The 17,835-nt window shown below is 40.6% G+C and overlaps 3 protein-coding genes across 5 annotated transcripts in view; all 3 read right to left on the bottom strand.

The window, feature by feature from the left end:
* The window catches only part of wwp2 (WW domain containing E3 ubiquitin protein ligase 2), a 61,615-nt gene extending 60,104 nt beyond the window's left edge, over positions 1-1,511 (bottom strand). For all 3 annotated transcript variants that reach the window (XM_082542296.1, XM_082542298.1, XM_082542297.1), the window contains exon 1: positions 1,437-1,511. The gene's annotated coding sequence lies outside the window, so the exon portion shown is untranslated. The remainder of the gene's footprint in view (positions 1-1,436) is intronic.
* Positions 1,512-2,446: 935 nt separating this feature from the next.
* LOC309710289 (diacylglycerol O-acyltransferase 1-like) lies at positions 2,447-12,868 on the bottom strand. Its single transcript, XM_082539610.1, has 18 exons — positions 12,729-12,868; positions 11,317-11,501; positions 10,337-10,424; positions 10,208-10,248; positions 9,685-9,770; positions 9,491-9,543; positions 9,287-9,392; positions 8,718-8,813; positions 8,572-8,631; positions 8,392-8,495; positions 7,725-7,763; positions 5,632-5,673; positions 5,487-5,531; positions 5,282-5,391; positions 5,137-5,202; positions 4,959-5,046; positions 3,526-3,588; positions 2,447-3,261 (listed from the first exon to the last, which is right to left on the bottom strand). Exons 2-18 carry the CDS (start codon positions 11,445-11,447, stop codon positions 3,058-3,060), a joined length of 1,422 nt encoding a protein of 473 aa, XP_082395736.1. The 5' UTR covers positions 11,448-11,501; positions 12,729-12,868; the 3' UTR covers positions 2,447-3,057.
* Positions 12,869-13,697: 829 nt separating this feature from the next.
* On the bottom strand, positions 13,698-17,714 carry polr2c (RNA polymerase II subunit C). The gene is made up of 9 exons (XM_082538692.1): positions 17,519-17,714; positions 16,194-16,243; positions 15,884-15,952; positions 15,742-15,794; positions 15,225-15,353; positions 15,090-15,141; positions 14,819-14,987; positions 14,651-14,725; positions 13,698-14,146 (listed from the first exon to the last, which is right to left on the bottom strand). Exons 1-9 carry the CDS (start codon positions 17,602-17,604, stop codon positions 14,002-14,004), a joined length of 828 nt encoding a protein of 275 aa, XP_082394818.1. The 5' UTR covers positions 17,605-17,714; the 3' UTR covers positions 13,698-14,001.
* Positions 17,715-17,835: the final 121 nt, after the last annotated feature.

Below are 17,835 nucleotides of genomic sequence, written 5' to 3'. Positions count from 1 at the left end.
CACAATTCATGGATGCTGTAATAATGTTCACTTACCCTGGTGTGATTACAAACCTTGTTCCACTATTGTAACTAAACCGGATTGTTTTCATGTACATGCAGATTGCAAGGGCTTTAACAACACTCAGGAAATTAAAGGGTGAATCACTATATTATTTATAGGCGAGATTACCTACCCCAAGTTGGAGCTTGTCTGAACTATTTTGTACACTCTGTGTGATCTGTAAGACACTAACTACTTATCACAACACTGGAGTACAAGGTATATAAAGCTGATTAAAGGTGTACTGAGTAGCCTGTCCTAATGAATTTACATTAAAGGCGTGAAGTTGTTCTCCCTGTAATATTAAGTAAAAGCTATGACTTTCATCAAACCCCATCAACATCACCTTGAGCAAAGTCAGAGCACCCTGCTGAATTTAAAGCACCGCAAATACAATGCAGATTAAGGCTGGACTCTGCTCTGAAGGTGTGCTTATACTGATCTGTACTATATGCATCAAGGAATTAAAATTAAAAATAAAACCCCGATTCTAACACTGCTCTGCGAAGGGGACCCTCGTTTTGAAGGTGACATGCTGCAGGCACTGCAACCGAAACCAAGACAAAACCCAGCCAGAGGTGACCTGGTCCGAGTCAGAGTGACTAACCGGGTGTTGGATTGCCAGAATATCCACCTGAGGTCTGTCTCAAGGCTGCAGATAAACAGACGAGAGCTACCAAAACAAAAAGCGCACAGCATCCTCCGTCAACCTTGTGAAAGAAGCTGGATGCTGCGCAGCGTTTCTTGGCCGCTGTGAGCTGTCTGAACTTCTCAAGAACCAAGAGAGGTTTAAATGATCCTGACAAACTATTTTATCGCTGCCGTATAAAATACCTTTGGCTGCTGCGCACATAATACAAACGCGGAAGGTGATCAAGGTTTGTATGCATCACCGTCAACGAGAGCAGACCAAAACGCTAACGCTTCTGGTCACGTTTGCAAAATAAAATCTCCTGTTTTGTTTTGTTTGGGTTTGTTTGCGTTGAGAGTGCGGAGACAATAAAACAGCAAATTAATCCTTTTATCAGCAAGTAGAAACTGTCGAAGGTGAGCTTCTTCTATTGAAAAACACAAATGTATTAGAGACTCACAATTTATACATTGATCTTTAAGAATCTGAATATTTCAGTCAAGCTCTAGTCGCATTTATTTCGAAAGAAAAGCCAACACACTTCCGCTTTGACTCAACGAACTTCAGCTAGCTTACCTAAAAGAAGCTAATAGCTAGCCAGCGAGCTTCTTGGTGGGATTTTATAAAAGGACATGCGGATAAAACCCGTTCTAATCACCTGACAGCAAGTAAAGCCTCACCCACAGCCTCACGGCTCTCCTCATGCCATGGTACACGTATTGACACGATAACAGTTGAGGCTTATGTGTGATCCTGGACGTACCTTTTTCAGCTGTGCTCCGCCGCTGTCGCTAGTGAACTTTCATTTCCGCCTCAGTGACAGTATCACGTGACCTAGCGGTCTCATTGCACAAAGGATTGTGGGTCGTAAACAATAATAAACAGCCCACACAATTACCTTAAATCACCATATATATATATATATATATATATATATATATATATATACGGCCTCTTGCTTTCTTGCAAACCATGAAAAAATATTAAAATATGGAATGAGGAAAGCATGCCCCTACTTTTTATTAAATCTGTGTTTCTCTATGTAGTTTACATCTTTATCTAAGCTCTGAATGATCCCTGGTTTGAGGAGACACAAAACTCTGATCCTACTGCAAAAGTATGAAGTTTGTTCGAGGTCAAATGCTTAGCCAACCTTTGCACTCATGTCCCCCACGGCCTAGTATGTTGTTATGAAGTTTGAAGACGATTCTTAACAAATTGTGGGTAATATAAAGCTTTTAGTACTTTCTACATTTGGTGGGACCTTGACCATGACCCAGTTTTTTACAAAATTAAATCAGCTTCAGCTGTTTTTGGCATCTACCGTCTCCCAAAATTGAAAACAATATCTTGAAAGTGCATGAAAAGTTATAAGTTTGAAAATTTTATTTTCTGTACATTACCCCAACTCCCACTCTCCTCCTTCGACTGTAAATATCCTGATTGATTAACAAACTGTTTAAACCTGTACTGTTTAAGTTTGCACTTTGAGTCCACCTGCTTTCACTTGCATTCATGACAGATGGTAAGTGCATTTGAAAGGTCTTGAGAACCAGCTAACGGGAGCAGTACGTATCTGCGCAAGTGGGAATTTGTAACTGTGTCCTCCAGCAGCAGGCAGCAAGTGAGCAGGTGATTTTAGTGTTGAACAGGCTGTATTCCTATCAGATGGCAAATGTTAATCCACAAAAGAACCTCCAGAGAAGAGGAACCTGATGGGAATGTTGGAATATGCATCTAGGATCTACGACAAGGAGAGGAGATGAGGCTAAGTAACTCAGATGGCTTTATTTGAAAACAATAGCCTGAACAAGTAACGATCAGAGGGGTATACTACAAACAAAATTCAACAGCGCCAGTCTTTCTTTGTGTTAGCTGCCTCGACAAAACCTAAAACCTCAGTCGGAGATAACAAGTAACAACTTTCTGTTGAACTTCGCTTTCTGCTTCAGATTCTGTGCACACTCACATAAGAAGAGGCAGTCTGCGGTTCTTGTGATTCGGTGAACTTATATAAATGAAGGCCTCTTAATCACACGTTGACGTGGCGGCGTCCTAGCAGCAACTTTGATTACAGCAGGAATGGTCACATCAGGAAGAGCTTTACAAATTAATTGCAGCTGAGTCACCACCTCACTTTGCTGTCCACATTCAGAAAGCACGAATGTACAAATTTAAATAAAGAAACCTTAAACAGTCATTTATTCCAATAATATCAGCATGATGTATATGCATAGTAGCATAACTCAGGTTTGGTGTACACAGAATAATATGTATTGCTGAAGTGAAACATCAGGCATGTGCAGCTTTGCCTCACAGATGAATTCTCAGCCCAGTCATAAATGCAAAAGTGTAGGAATATCTGCTAGACTGCCTTCACTCAGTCAGTGAAGCTGCAGGAAAACTCTCCGCTCTGATGTTGGTGGTGACTGTGACGGGCAATGCTGACGGTTAACGCGGAGGCTGACGTAGTGGTCGTGAAAGTAAGTGGCCACAGCTAGAGGAGGGCCCAGCAGCAGGAACAGCCACACTAAACCGTTGCCATAGTTTCCCTGGAAATAGTTTCGGAGGAATACTGCGACCAAGAGCTGCAAGAAGAAGACATAGTGTCAGCTCAAGGCACGCCCCGATTATAATAACACAGTGCATTGTGTTAGGTGTGGAAGGCCAAAAACAATAAAGTGGATCAGGTTTAATTATTAGGACTAAGATTTCAGTGTGTAATCTATGTCTCCATTTAAAGCCTTTTTGCATTTGTTAACACTGTTAAATAAAAGAGCATAAAATTCATCCATGAATGATAAAGTTGGATCCCCATACAGCAGCAGCTGCCACCAGTGCAATAATCTCACCTCAAACACCATCATGAGAAAGATCCACAGACGGCAGCTATGCAGTGGCAGAGCAATCATATACTGTGTAGGAGAGAGAAGAGAACCATCACGGCTCATTAGTACTGGTGTTTATCCAGAGGTACCAGCTTAATTTTATTGTATAGAAGTGGGCTGCAATTCAATCCTAATCTCTAATCTCTTTTCCTTTTCCCCAGTGGGAGAAAAAAATCACGAAGTCAAGAAAAAATGTGAAGTCTGACTCAACTCCAGAAACCAAACTACCTAATAAAGCGACGGTGGATGTCACTGACGTGGGTCAGCTGTGGTGAAACTACAATGTCCCACTGATGGACTACAAAGACTCATCTCACACTGACTGCTCTGTTTCATGCAGCTTGTAGGTTATAAACAAGGTCATAAATCTCACTTAATTACCAGACAGAGGAACAGAGGAATAAAGATATATAATAATATACAATAAGAATGGTAGGATACAGTAATTTACAGTAGTATACAATAGCATAATGCAAATATAATATCATACAATTCAAACAAAGTGACGATATAACTATTCCAGTAAAATAAATAACATAACAATCAGTGCAGGTGCTTATAAAAAAAGTGACATAGTATTGTGCAATGAATAAAAAGAGAGTAGCAGCGTATGATGGGGGAATGAAACAAACATTCAATAACATACTGTTAAGTAATATTGCACAATCTGAATGAGAATAAAATAACATTGATATTAATCTTAAGAAATGTCACCCGTTTAAAAAAAGTCTTTCAGCGTCTGTCACTGATGTAAAGTCAGTTCATAAGAATCCTAAAGGCCAGAAATAGTTTTACAGCGAAAACTTAACCAAAGTGTGAAAACAGATATTTTTAAATCTGAAAACACGAGTTCAGAGAGTCTAAAATAGTTCCACATTTACTTTTAGCTTCACATGGGACACAAACCAAAGTTTCTGGGGCTAAAGATCAATGTTTGGTCCTTGAAAGGTCACCTGCAATCTTGGAGTATATGAGATCGTTCAGAGGTAACTTCTGGGTCTGAAATGGGAAGAAATGCAGAAGTTCCTTAAACCTGCATTCTGGTTAATGACCAGCAGGGTTGGCCCTTGGATGTTGATTCACCTTTACAGTGTCTCTGGCCAGTTCTGCACAAACTTAGTCTGAACGTTATTAGATTGCTGTAACTTATGCTGGATTCCCCGTTTATTAAATGCTAGATTTGTGGGACTAAATTCAATAAAGCCAAGGCCCTGACATTCAAGTCTTACACTCTATAGTTGCAACGATGGTCCTCTAGCACCTTAAATATGATACTGTAGACCAGTAAGGTAAGAATCAGATACTGCCATAAGCAAGGGTGCAATGTATCCTGTGCCAAAGGAGATAAGGAAGCATTGATAGTTCCTTTCCAAAGATGCCAGAAGAGTGGACTGTACCTCACAAAGCGCAGCAGACATCAGGAAAACCAGCAACTCGGCATGTGATGGGGAAACATTCCTCTCCACCAGACGAGTGTAAATGTGTCTTTTTATGCATAAAAAGAAAAACATGTAAGCAAAAAAAACAACCCATGTCAAACATTCAAGCACACAGACCAAAAAATGTTGATAATACCTGTGACACCACCTCTGAAAGGGAATATTCCAGTTCTTCCAGAAAGCAATCAAAGTTGTAGCGTTCCTGTAGATAAAATATAAACTGCATTAATTCTGAGATGCAAAATTAACACAAATTACAGTAAATGTTCTGTACAACTGACCACCAGTCTCCATAAAAATGGCGATCACCAAAGCGCAGCAGTTCTGCACAGAAGTTCAGGTATGCATGAGTCAAAAAGAAGAAGAGGAGCCACAGGAAGTGGGTCGGTGCCTGACAAGAAAGTATGTGTTAGCAATGCCAATATGCCACACATACAAACTCTTATCTCTAAGTATCATGGACCAAGGACAAAAGAAATCACTAACCACCAGCCCCACGAGGTGCTCCACCCTCGTAGTGATGGCCATGCTCTGGATAAAAGTATACAAATAGAAAGAAGGGTGGATTCAGCAAGGGTGGGAGCTGCCCTTGTTTTAATGAGCACACTTCAGAAGATCATGTTTCACTTACAGAGAATGAGATTTCTGATCTCTGGAAGATGGGTTCAATCCACTAGAATGAAACAAAGGATTCTAGAATCATGAAATTCAACTTGGTTCTTGAAGATAATAGTCATCGATTTCCATGACTCCCTACTCCATGAAATACCAGCTGAAGATTTTACCCATTTATAGACAGGACATTAAAATCACTGAGAGGTGAATCAAATGCACTGAAGTCACTTTGATTCAAATAATGCTGCAATAATGGCACAGCATGTCCAACCACACCAATGAGGAACGGGTTGAGGAACACGATAAAGAGTCATGACGCAGTTTTCTAAACTCCCGAGGTCATAGCCCAGTGCCTGCTTGACGCCCTGTGCACAAAGGCTCGTGGGTCCAACGAGTGGACTGTAAATGCTACAGTGATCAATGCTCTTCATGTGTGCATTTTTATGTACGTGTTGAGAGGTTATAGCCAGGAAATAACTTCTTGGTGTTATATTAAAGTATGAGGACACATTTTAGGACACATAACAAAACATGTATCAGCAGAGTACATTCAATAGCATCTGTCATCATCAGTGCTGCTCCTAATTCACACATACCCCCCAAATCAACCTCCAGAGTGAAACATGCTCTCACAGCCGTGCAGTGCCAGACTCCCTGAAAGGTCTGCACATAAATGCAGTGATACTAAGCTACTGTATAACAAAGAAAGCCTATGCACGGCTCCTCTTTGTAGACTACAGCTCGGCTTTTAATACCATCCGGCCATACAAACTCCGTCCCAAACTCCACCAACTGGGACTTAACTCCTCTCTGTGCAACTGGATTGTGGACTTCCTCACTAACCGTAGACAGAGTGTCAGAGTGGGTAAGAACACCTCTTCCACCCTTGTGGTCAACACCGGTGCCCCTCAGGGGTGTGTTCTGAGCCCTCTGCTATACACTCTCTTCACTCATGACTGTATTTCCTCCTGCGCGTCCAATCTCATTGTTAAGTTTGCAGATGACACTACAGTGCTCGGACTTATATCCAACAATGATGAGACAAACTATAGGACAGAGGTGCAACAACTAGAGTCATGGTGCCACGACAATAACTTGGTCTTAAACACCAAAAAGACCAAGGAGATCATTGTAGATTTCCGGAAGAGGGGCCATAACAACCATCTGCCTCTCTTCATTGGCAGTGAGGCGGTGGAGAGGGTGAGCAGTTTTAAATTCTTGGGGGTAACTGTGACCGAGGACCTGTCCTGGGGCAACCATATCACCTCAGTTGTACGGAAGGCCCAACAGCGCCTCTACTACCTGAGGAGACTGCGGAGCGCACACATTCCCAGATCTCTGATGTTGAACTTCTACAACTGTGCCATCAGCAGCGTTCTGACGTATGGATTTCTAGTGTGGTTCCCCAGCTGCACCAAGGCCGATCAGCAAGCACTCCAGCGGGTGGTGAAAGAAGCTGGCAGAATTATTGGAACAAGTCTGCCAGAGATCAGTAATATCTTCCCCACTCGCTGTCTGAGGAGGGTGCACAGTATCCTGCGGGACCAACATCACCCTGCGCGCCACCTTTTCCATCTGCTGCCCTCAGGGAGAAGGTACAGGTCTATACAGGCCAGAACATCCAGACTGGCCAACAGCCTGTATCCACAGGCTGTGAGGCTCCTGAACTCTCTGCCCCCCTCTCACGGACAATAACCATATCCAACTTCTTAATAGCAATGAACTGGTCTGCATTGGTGCATCATATCTTTATTCTCTTCCCCCTCCTGCCCCCCCCCCCCCCCCCTCCTCTTTCTTAAATAGATAACTATCATATCTGATATCATATCTCACAGTACAATAATATTGAATGGGTTGCATTGTTGTATTTTGTCATGTTTCTCAGGTCTTTGTCTGAATTTCTACGAACATTATTGCTAAGGATTGTCTTATTGCATTGGAGTCACACTGGGTTAAATATGTACACTTGGGTTTTAAGGGGTATTTATTATTTTCTTCTTTTTTTTTGGGTTGTATGGAAGCCCCAAACGCAATTTCATTGTTCTTGACAATGACAATAAATAAATAAATACTAATACTAAAAAAAAGGACTTCAGCGATCTGCTGTACCTGCTGCACAATGCCAACCATGATCTGGACAACCACCACCTAAAAACAGAAAATTATGTTTAATTATCCCATGTAGTGTGTGCACAATAATTTTACATTTTGTTGAAAAAAAAAAATACATTAAAAAAAAAGACAAATATTCAACACATGTGATTTAATGTGGCATACAAAACAAATCTTAGATGTCGGGACTTTAAAATGTAGTAGCTAAGTCCTTACGTTTCAAATTCTCTCCAACAATAGAGAATTTAACAGGAGAAAAGACAGAGGAGACAGGAACAAGGAGCAGCAGAGACTACAATACAATCAAATGAAAAAGAAATAACGAAACAACAAGGATTTATATCAGGAGCAGTCACACTGACATTAGCGGGGACAGAAAATCCCCTGTGCAGTGTCAAAGTATTACAAATACAATACTTCTGGTTAAAGGTTCAAAGATAATCTGATTAAAGGGCCTGAAGCTATCCAAGAAAAAGGTTTGTTAGCGCTCGTTTTGTTACCATGCCAACAGAGGATGAAGAACGCCACGGAGCGCTCAAGTCTAGACTTGTAAAGAGAAAACTGAGTCATCCATATCAGCGCTATTAATCCTTTTTACTTTTTCTATTCTCCTCTCTCATAGAACAATACTGTGTAAAAATAATGACACCAGTGTTCAGCTCACCATTTCTATCAGTCTGTGAAGCAGCTTATTAATGCGGACGTTAGGACAGCAGGGGAAGCCCCTCTGGAAGCAGAGAGTGGGGGCGAGGAGGAAATAATAGAGCTCTGAGAAAATAAAGACAGAGTTAAAAATGCTGAAACATCACTTTGAGTCACTATAAAGAAATGAAGCAGCTGTTACCTCTGAATGTCAGATGCTCATTGTGGTGTTTCTGTGATGCAGGTCCATTCTGATCTTTCTCTAAAAATAAAACAGAAGCAAAAAGCTGCAGCAGCTGCTGTTCTTCTGAGATGGGGTCAATGAAAAGTTTAGAGTTGCACAGATACCTAAATGAGCCAGACGATACCAACGATTTGTTTCCTGGTAGGAATAAAGCTTCATCCCCAGAATAGTGAAGAACAAGAGAGAGAAAAATGCTCCACCTGGTGGACAAAGCATAAACGTGCTTTTCAGACAATGAGACACATACACATGGAAGTCCTGGAGTCCAACAAATCTGCAGTACCAGTGCGATGCTGTCACGTCATCCCCTCCCCTCACCCAAACCGGTCACGGCAGGTTTGGTTCTGCCACAGGTCTCCTTCCTAATAAAGGGAGGTTTTCCTTCCCACTGTTGCCAAAGCACTTGGTCATAGAGTGGTCAAATGATTGTTGGGGTTTTCTCTGTTTTATTTGTATTTTTGTGTGGCTTATAAAGTGCTTTGAGGCAACTGTTTTGATTTTGTGCTATATAAATAAAACTGAATTGGATTAAACTGAATGTCAACATGGATCAAAATCTGACCTGAATCTGTTTCCTGGTATACTTAATGAAGTGGCCAATGACTGTATTTTATAAGGGAACTCAAATCTATCGGTCTGGATTACAGTAAATATGATGCAGGTTTGAAGTTACCTGTTGACATTGCAGGCTCGTGTACGATGACAGCAGGAGGAAATAGAACCAGCAGCCCCAGATTAGTAAGGTGTAAACGATGTGCGTTGGAGAGAGACAGCATTGCCTGACAAACAAAGATTTGTTATTTTTTCTGTGTCAAAAAGTCCCTCTCTGGAAAGATACATCCTTTCACATCTAAAAGAGAAAATAATAAGCTCTCACCTTTTCCTGGGACCTCTCCAGAAGCAAAGCTATCAGAGCAAACGTGTTGGCAGCTGGGAAAATAAGAAATTTATTCATTCACAACAACAAGTGTGCTGCTGGAGACACCTATTCTCTCTACTCTAAAGTAATCCTGTATCATTCATGATGTGTTGTTTCTCTGCCACAGTCCTACGGATACCAATGGTTCTCACCCAGAATGAGGATGACTGACGGCCAGTTGCAGTTGTCCTCAATCAGATGTCCCAAAACCTTTTTGACATCTATCAAAAATCCATGTCTGTTATGAAGAGGAAAAAAGTAAGCTTTAGTAAACAGTAAACAGAGAGCAGGGATGTATTTAAACTGGAAAAAATACTGTAATGAATAGAAATTCTTGGTTTTTAGACCAAGAGGTTTTAATATGTTCATGTGACACATTCAGTGTGGCGTTTCTCCTCACAAATTATCATCCAAAAGTCTTCTGGATTCAGAGTGTGTTGTGCTGTTGTGAAGCGCAGTGCTCGTGCTTTTCTTCCACTAAATGTGCCCGCAGAGTCCCAGCATATGGATTTTACACTGGAGTAAAGCATGGGAGGTTTACTAAACATGAAACTTTAATGGTTTACAAAAAAGCAAGTGTGTTTGTAGGTGAAGGGTCTGTTTTATAGATGGATGTGAAGTCCACCAAATCTGAAAATTCAAACCAAAAAAAGGACAGAAGCCATTTATACTCACTGTATGAAATTCTCCAAGAACAGGTGAGCATGAGTCAGGACCTTAAAAATCAGAATGACAGCGTTTTTATAACTCAACAAAATCTTAAATGTATTTCCACAAATGATAAGGCAGGGCTGAGAAACTAACCAGCAGGATGATGATCCAGTTGAGGATGCCTCTGTATCCGGTAAAGCTGCTGTTAGAGCTCAGCAGAGAGTCTTGGATGCTGTGGCAGCTGCACAAAAACACATTTTCATCTTCATCAGGCTTATTTTTTTTTGTTTTTTCCTGTAAATATTATCCTGTCAGCTCTAATATGACTGCATCGCAAAAACATTCCAGGTCTCCTCCAGTGGTAAACAAATGGAAAACCACTCAGCTGATGGTTTTTTGTTGGTTATACGAGGCCCTGGGATATAAAGAAACTAAACATGTCTACATCTGATTGTGTGTTTAATATATTTTAGCCCAAATTCAGAGGATTTTAAATTAAAAGTGACACTCAAGAGTCTGAAGATGGTTTACTATTCATTAACTGTTAATTTTGTAATGATGGTGCTGAATAAGTATTTAACGGGATGATCTCTGTGTAGTTATGAAACAGGGTGTTTTGGCTCTACAATGGGCCACAAAGACCACACGGTACGAAAACACAATGTCAGAGAGGTCGGTGTAGTTGTTATCCACCACCAAAGTTCAAGGATTCAAGGATGCCAGTGTTCACATTTTGGACCAAGAAGACAGATGGTTCAACCGATCACCTTCTTTTGAAGCTTTTAAGACGTAGGAGAGGGTTTTTGAAGCTGTGTGTGAGATTAGAGCTTCAGAATTAGATGGCCGCGCCTGCTGTAACATGTGTCGTTACTTGTTCACCAAGATGTCAAGTATTATTCCTCATCTACGCTTCACGCTATCCTCCTGAACAGTTATTTCTGCACAATGACAGCCAGGTCTGATGGGTTCTGTGAGTTTTTATTATATGATGCCTTACACGTATATAAATCAATGCATTCATAATTTTTTATTTGTGCTTTTTATTATTTGAGTAAAATATGTGAACATTTCATCTGCTGGTGAGGTCATACATCTGCCACATGGAGACACGAGGAAAGCAGCAGAGAGCTTACCAGAGCAAAGATGCGTAGGGGTGTTCTTCTTCACTGGTTAGATCAAATGTAGAAAAGGAAGTGCTATCACAGAGGCTTATACCGTCTTCTTCGACTGAGGAGGAGGAGAACCTCTTCCTCATCGAAGCCATCTTTAACTCCAAGGATCAGTCCACCGAGGTGGAGGTTACAGATGTTTGAGTCCACTTTAAGAGTCAGAAAACAGATTTATTTAACTCTCACAAATAACATTCTCTTATTAGATATTTGATTTGAAATATTAAGATGATCAAAGAATAAACATAAATATTACATAGTGTCATATTTTTATCTGAATTTCATGCAAGAAATAAAGTGTAGACCAAACTCCGCAAATTCCTATTTACGTACACTGCTTAAATAATATCAAAGTTTCTGTTCTATTCTATCCTAAAACTGGGCTCTGAGGAGGTCAGCTGATATTGTTCCAGTGGGTGCTTTTTATATCCAGTTATGCTTTCCTGCATTTGCAGTGTGTTTGGGATCACTGTCATGCTAAAAAATAAAAACCTTTCCCAATCAGATGTTTTCCAGATGGTATTCCATGGTGGATTTTAATGTAATTGTACATTTCTGCATTTCCATCAGTTTTCTCCAACACGACTGGCTGAAATGGAGCTCAAACCACGACAGAGCCTCCACGTGCTTTACAGATGGCTGTACACACTCACTGTCGGGCTTCTATTTTGAACTCTTCTATATACAAAAATTTCAGATTTCCTGTTTCCCTTCATTGAGACAGGATGTCCCTTAACACCTACCCATCCTGTAGGTTTTTGAATTCTGACACAAGATTGACTCCAGAATTTTGCACAGTTGTTTACTGTACTTGTTAAGATTTTCTGCAATGATTTATTGTCTTTCTAATCTTTGCCATGTTGAGACAATGAGGCTGTAGGTTGTGCAGAAAATACGAGCGCATCATCAGATCATTTAAATGCAAACTGCATCTTAGAAAATAATTCCAACCAAATCGCTGTAGTGGATTACCACTTTGGTGTTTTATCGCTTGTATACGCGGGTGAACATTAAGTAAGATAAAGTTTTAGCCTTTACCCGAGCTTTAAGTTCAATTTGTGAAAATTCGGCAAGCATACAAATTATTATTAAGCCATTTAGTTCATGAGAAATTAGACTTTAGATGTCCTTTCTACCTCAAACGACCCGTTGTCGCAGGCATCTTATGCTTAAAAGCCAAGAGGTTACATTTTTGTGTTGCTGCTTGTCGATAAAATGTACGCCGAATGAAATAGCTGCCCGAAATACATTAGTCAGTCTAACCAACTCGTTTTACAACCACTGTAACACCGGGTGCTAACAAGTCAAACTTTTAATTTCCGCATTTCCTAAAGAAGCTCGGTGTGACCTTCTGAAGCGAAAGAAAAACGTCCTACCGCGTCATCCTCCGCGTGCAGCATCCTTCTAACCAGGTCCACATCTCAGAGCATCCGCCGCCTGTCAGCTGACTGCCCGACACAGAGCTTCTCTGACCTCTGAGCCCTCTGAGGACTGAGGAGGTGCTATTCGGTGTGAAGCCACGAGATCCTTTTATTGTGAAACATTCAAAATAAAAGCCCACTTAAAGTAAAAAAGACTTTAATTTCTGAGATGCCAAAATAAAGGCCTGTAGTCTGATTGATTAATTGTCATTTTGGTGCCTTATACGGAAGCCCGTGGTTTATATACATATGTCATTTATTGTTCCTCCAGTATCCAATTCATATTTTGCACACAGTAAATGTCACAACAGCAGATTTAAAGTATTAATAGATTCATAAGATAAACATTTTACATAAAACAATGTTTACAGAAATTGTTACGCTTTAAAACATTCATTTCTTTTGTACCATAAAGGGATTGTAAACAAACGATTAACTTTGTGCATAAAAATCAAAGAGTTGTCTGGGAATAAAGCCTTCAACTGATTTAAGTTTAAAGGTGTAAAATAAAAAGCGGGGAAATAGAAAGCAGGGTTCCCAAATGAGTTTTCTCCCAAATGACTTGAAGAAAACTCCTGCCAACCAAACATTACTATGTTTTAAGTCAGATAACTAAATGTGTAACTGTTAATACTGAAACTGCTCATTTCGATCATTACTGAGGAAATAATTGATGCAATTTATATGAAAAAAGTTATACGTTTTTCCCTTCATCCACTCAGCACCCAAAGAACTGTACGCCTTCACTTATATATTCCGACTCTTTAGACCTAATTAATTACATTTAACCTTGATTAAATATATCATTTTAAAAACAGCTAAATCTGGTATTAAAACCACATATTTATTCACAGGCTGCAGATGCAGGTTAGTTATCACAAGCCCAGAAAAACTGAAATAAGGACACTTCATGAAAAAAGATAATTTCCTTTAGAAAATATTTATTTTAAAAAAAAGGAACATTTAAGGAAAAATAACAGTTTAAAGTGTTACACTGACAGCAAAAAAGATCAATATGCATTTGGCTCAAACTCCAAATTAAGCAATGATCTCGCAAACTCATTGAATTTTACATTTCTAGTGACTGAGACTCAATTTATTTATTATGACCAGAAAACACAACCCACATTTTAATGGATCAGATCTCAGTGATCCTGCCAGCCTGCAGGGAGGACACAGCAAAGCCATTTCTGGATGTGAAGATCAAGCTGGTGTGGAGGAAGGTCCTTTAGTTGATGATCAGTACGTCGTTCTGGATCTCGTGGCTCAGCTGGGTTTGGAGGTCACTCAGCTTCTTCTTCAGGACAGCCAGCGCTGACATGACAATGGTCTCTGGCCGCAGGGAGCCGCATGACTCCACGTTGTAATAGAACCTGTGCAGGGAGAAATGTGAGCCGAGCAAAGTTTCCTTATAAAAGTCAAAGTCATTCAACTTCAGAATTTAGTCTGAAACTTCCTGGATTGCATTCAGAGCCTAAAACACATGCACGGTACTGAACGTGCTAATCTTTGCTTGTGTCTGGAGTTCATTTCAAGCTCGTTTTGGTAGACCAAGCAAAAATAAGAGAAGGTAAGCGATCACAGCCATCTCATGCTTCTTTATTGACAGTAGATTCTGGCCATCTCCAAAAGCCTGTGTATTGATGTCTTTGTGAATATTTAGGGTGGAAATATGCAACACTCCTCATAGGCTTGCCTCAGGACATTTTCATGCAGTGGGAAACACTAGTGTGAATGTTCGATTCAAATAATTCAGGAAACTTGTTTGGTTTCAGGGATCAAAACAGACCTAGATCCTTCTGGCTAAGGTCAGGTAATGCAAATCCCAGTGGGCAGAATAATAAAGATGAGAAAACATCATGAAGCTCTTTGCTAACCGTTCCGGTTTCCCGTTGGGGTCGTAAGGGGCCTGAAACTCGTCCTCTTCGATCTCTGAGTACTCGCTCTTCGGCCTGGGAATCAGTGCATTGGGTGTCAGTATTTTTATGATAATTATTCGTTAACAATGTAGTTTTTAGATGAGCCAAACTGGGAGGAAAACCTACCACTCCTCGGGTCGTGGATAAACTGTGTGTCTCAGTGCATTGTCGGGGTCATACTCGAAGGAGACCCCCGCTGTTGGGTTCCACTTGGCGTGTTCCTTCCCAAAACCTTTCTTAGCGTAAGCTCTGAGCCGAAGTTCCTGACCTTTACGGAGCTTCACCAGCAAAATGTCTGCGTGGTATCAGAGCACAAGAAACATTTATGAAGTGATGTGAAAACAGACACCAGGCAGAGACCTCAGCAGTCGGTATGTACTCGTGAATACAGCTTTACCATCTTGCTCGACGTAGTCGTTGGGATCGTTGTCTCGACTCCTGGAAGTCACCTAGAAAACCACAATGCACCACAGTCAACTTCACCTCTGCTTCCAGTCAACTAACGATCCTAGAAAAAGGAGAAAAGCCTCACCGGGATGACTCGGGGGTTGTTAGACAACAGGTCACGCGAGGTCACGTGACGCGTCTGGTCCTCGTTACATCGAACATCCAGGGTGAGCTCCACAGAGCACTCCTGACAGAAATCCTCACAGGTGCAGTCCTGCAGGAGAATTTGACGTTGTGGTGTTAAAGCCGGCGCCCGCATTCAAAAGTTAGGAAGCTCTTGGCTTTGTTCACAATCTGATATCATGTATCGTTCACACCAGGGAACCATCAGGTTAATGACCAGTCTGAGTCTGTTTATGTTGTCACAGGCAGCTGACAAATCGTGTGTAGAAACCACAAATGTCTGAAAATTAGGAACAGCATCTCTGAGTCTCACGAGCAGGAATGGCACTCTAATCTGGCAGGAGGAGTTTTTGCAGGAAACAAGAGAGAGGTGTCCCCTGAACAGCAAGCGTGGCAACACAGATAAGCTTTTAAAAATACGTTGGAGAAACAAGGATAAATTGAAACTGTGGTTGGCTGTGCTACAAATGTCTGCTTACCCTGGAATACTGCATTTTGTCCACGATGTCGTCGCTGGTGAGTGGTATGAGCCCTGAAGATACAGGAAACACTCAGGTTTTTACAGCAGCCTTCTTTGATCTCTCGCACTACCACAGGTATTACACACGCTCTCATACATACCCACTCTGTGGGCGATAAACTCATCGTGCAGTACAGACGAATTGGCGTCGATCTGGATCCAGTCGATGGCTGGAAATGAAGCAGTGCAGTGCAAGTCAGTCATTTAGGCTTGCAGAGGTGGGTTTGATACTGAACGCTTTCCCCAGAGTTCTGGTGAAGCTACACAACTTTATCCAACACAATATCCGTTTTGTTTTGCTCTCCATATCATAACAGCAGCTGAGACTTGACTGCTTACTTATATAACTGTACAGAGGACCCCACCAGAACTTGGCGATGTTAAGCAACGACACACACAAAGCTACTGTACCTATTGTAGGAACCTCCGACATAAAGACACGGCGGAGGGAGTTTGCAACCCTGAAAAAGAGAAGAAGAAAAAAAATGGTTTCAGATGAATAACACACCGTTAAAGTCCCCCTTAAACTCCAGACTGTGCTTTCAGGTTTTTATGTGTGCTTCATAGAACGAATTCTAATAGTCCAAGATCACCTGAAATCTGCAACTGAGAGGGCTGAATTATACAAACATTTAAAAGGGCTTCCAGTGACGAACGATGAACGATGATTAATAAGTCAACTAGCAAAATACCAAACTATTACTGATGCTGATTACTGATCAAAGTTTTGTTTTTTGTTTTTAATCAAAGAGGCATTCCTTAGTCATAACATCAGCAAACTCTGTATTTTCAGATTTTGGACTGTTCAGACATTAAAAAAAATTGCACTCCACATTTTCACGTTGTGATGTCACAGAGGCGTTAAGATTTTTATCTGGAATGACTATAATGGACAAGCTTAGAATTGATGGATAGCTAGATTTGAATTATGAGGGACATTGAAGACTGAGTAATATGGAGACAAAGTTAGAGAGGGAAAGCTGATCTGCTGTGGCCAAACAGTCACTGAAGTGAGAAAATAATCAGGAGACTAATTAAAGAAAGGAAATATTCTTCTAGCGAGAAACAGCTGATTTTTTTTATGATTGATTGCCTAATCAATGAAATGTTTCTTTTAATTATCAGACAAAACACATTTTACAGAATTGCAAGACAAAGAAAACTAAATTTTAAGATAGTGTCCAATGAAGTTTCCTCAGCTTTAATTGGTGTGTTGTTAGACTGCCAGTTAAACCTGGTAATCTAACAAAGGAAAGGCAGGAAAATACTTTAATCTTTAGGAATTTTCATTTCCTTATTTAAAAAAAAAAAAGATTAGAGAAAAATGTACATTTTAATCAACGCTGGAAAATATAAAAAACTAATGGAATAAATGTTACTGTGCAGTAAACTAGCCCATTTGACTTCTACTTATATTTCTTTATTTTTACAGCCTATGTATTTACTTATTGGTTATTTGTATATGAAACTTTGTCCTAAATGGTAATTCATTCACAGTAGACTAAAGACCCATTTAAAAACATGACCTAACTAATGTGAAGCACCTGCGTTTACTTCCACATTCAGCTAGCTTAACATACACTTAAATAATAATTATATTGTATATTAAATATTAGTTATACGAGTTAAACGAAAGCAGCTTTACACTGTTACTCGGCGTGTGTTTTGGTGCTGAGAATAATGGCCGCCCTCGTCCTCCTCACACACTGCACAAGGGAAAATATACTCGTACTTACGCCAAATCCGTGTTTTCGATGACAAACTTGACATTTTCATCTGTCAGCTCTGTGATCTTTACCGTTGGCTGGTTAGCATACGGCATTACTGAAGCTAAATGAAGCTAAACTAGACGTTTCACTATCAACACACTTCACACTACCGCTGCTTCTGCTTGAAGACCTCCACGGAAATATTTACGAGGCGCTGATTGGCCTCGAGATGTAAACGCGTACAGTGATTGGGTCAAAAGAGGCTCGAAGGCGGGTCTTCTTTTAACCACCGGGTTACAGACGACGGTAGCTCCCTTTTCAAAACAAAAGCACAAACTCTCAAG

This window comes from Aulonocara stuartgranti, assembly GCF_965226115.1.
Source record: "Aulonocara stuartgranti genome assembly, chromosome: 7".
Taxonomy (NCBI): Eukaryota; Metazoa; Chordata; class Actinopteri; order Cichliformes; family Cichlidae; genus Aulonocara; species Aulonocara stuartgranti.
Note: the sequence above shows the minus strand (reverse complement) of the source record. Positions and strands in the feature narration are given on the sequence as shown.

Bases quoted from the DNA above. Each gene is read 5' to 3' on its own strand.
- LOC309710289 (XM_082539610.1), bottom strand. From the start codon at position 11,447: ATGGCTTCGATGAGGAAGAGGTTCTCCTCCTCCTCAGTCGAAGAAGAC. The intron at 10,425-11,316 runs GTAAGCTCTCTG...GTTTTTGTGCAG, and splicing joins CCCTACGCATCTTTGCTCTG to CTGCCACAGCATCCAAGACT. The intron at 5,203-5,281 runs GTCAGTTGTACA...TTTTATCTACAG, and splicing joins CATTTTTATGGAGACTGGTG to GAACGCTACAACTTTGATTG.
- polr2c (XM_082538692.1), bottom strand. From the start codon at position 17,604: ATGCCGTATGCTAACCAGCCAACGGTAAAGATCACAGAGCTGACAGAT. The intron at 15,354-15,741 runs GTAAGCAGACAT...ATTCTCCTGCAG, and splicing joins ACAAAATGCAGTATTCCAGG to GACTGCACCTGTGAGGATTT. The intron at 14,988-15,089 runs GTAAAGCTGTAT...GATACCACGCAG, and splicing joins CGACTACGTCGAGCAAGATG to ACATTTTGCTGGTGAAGCTC.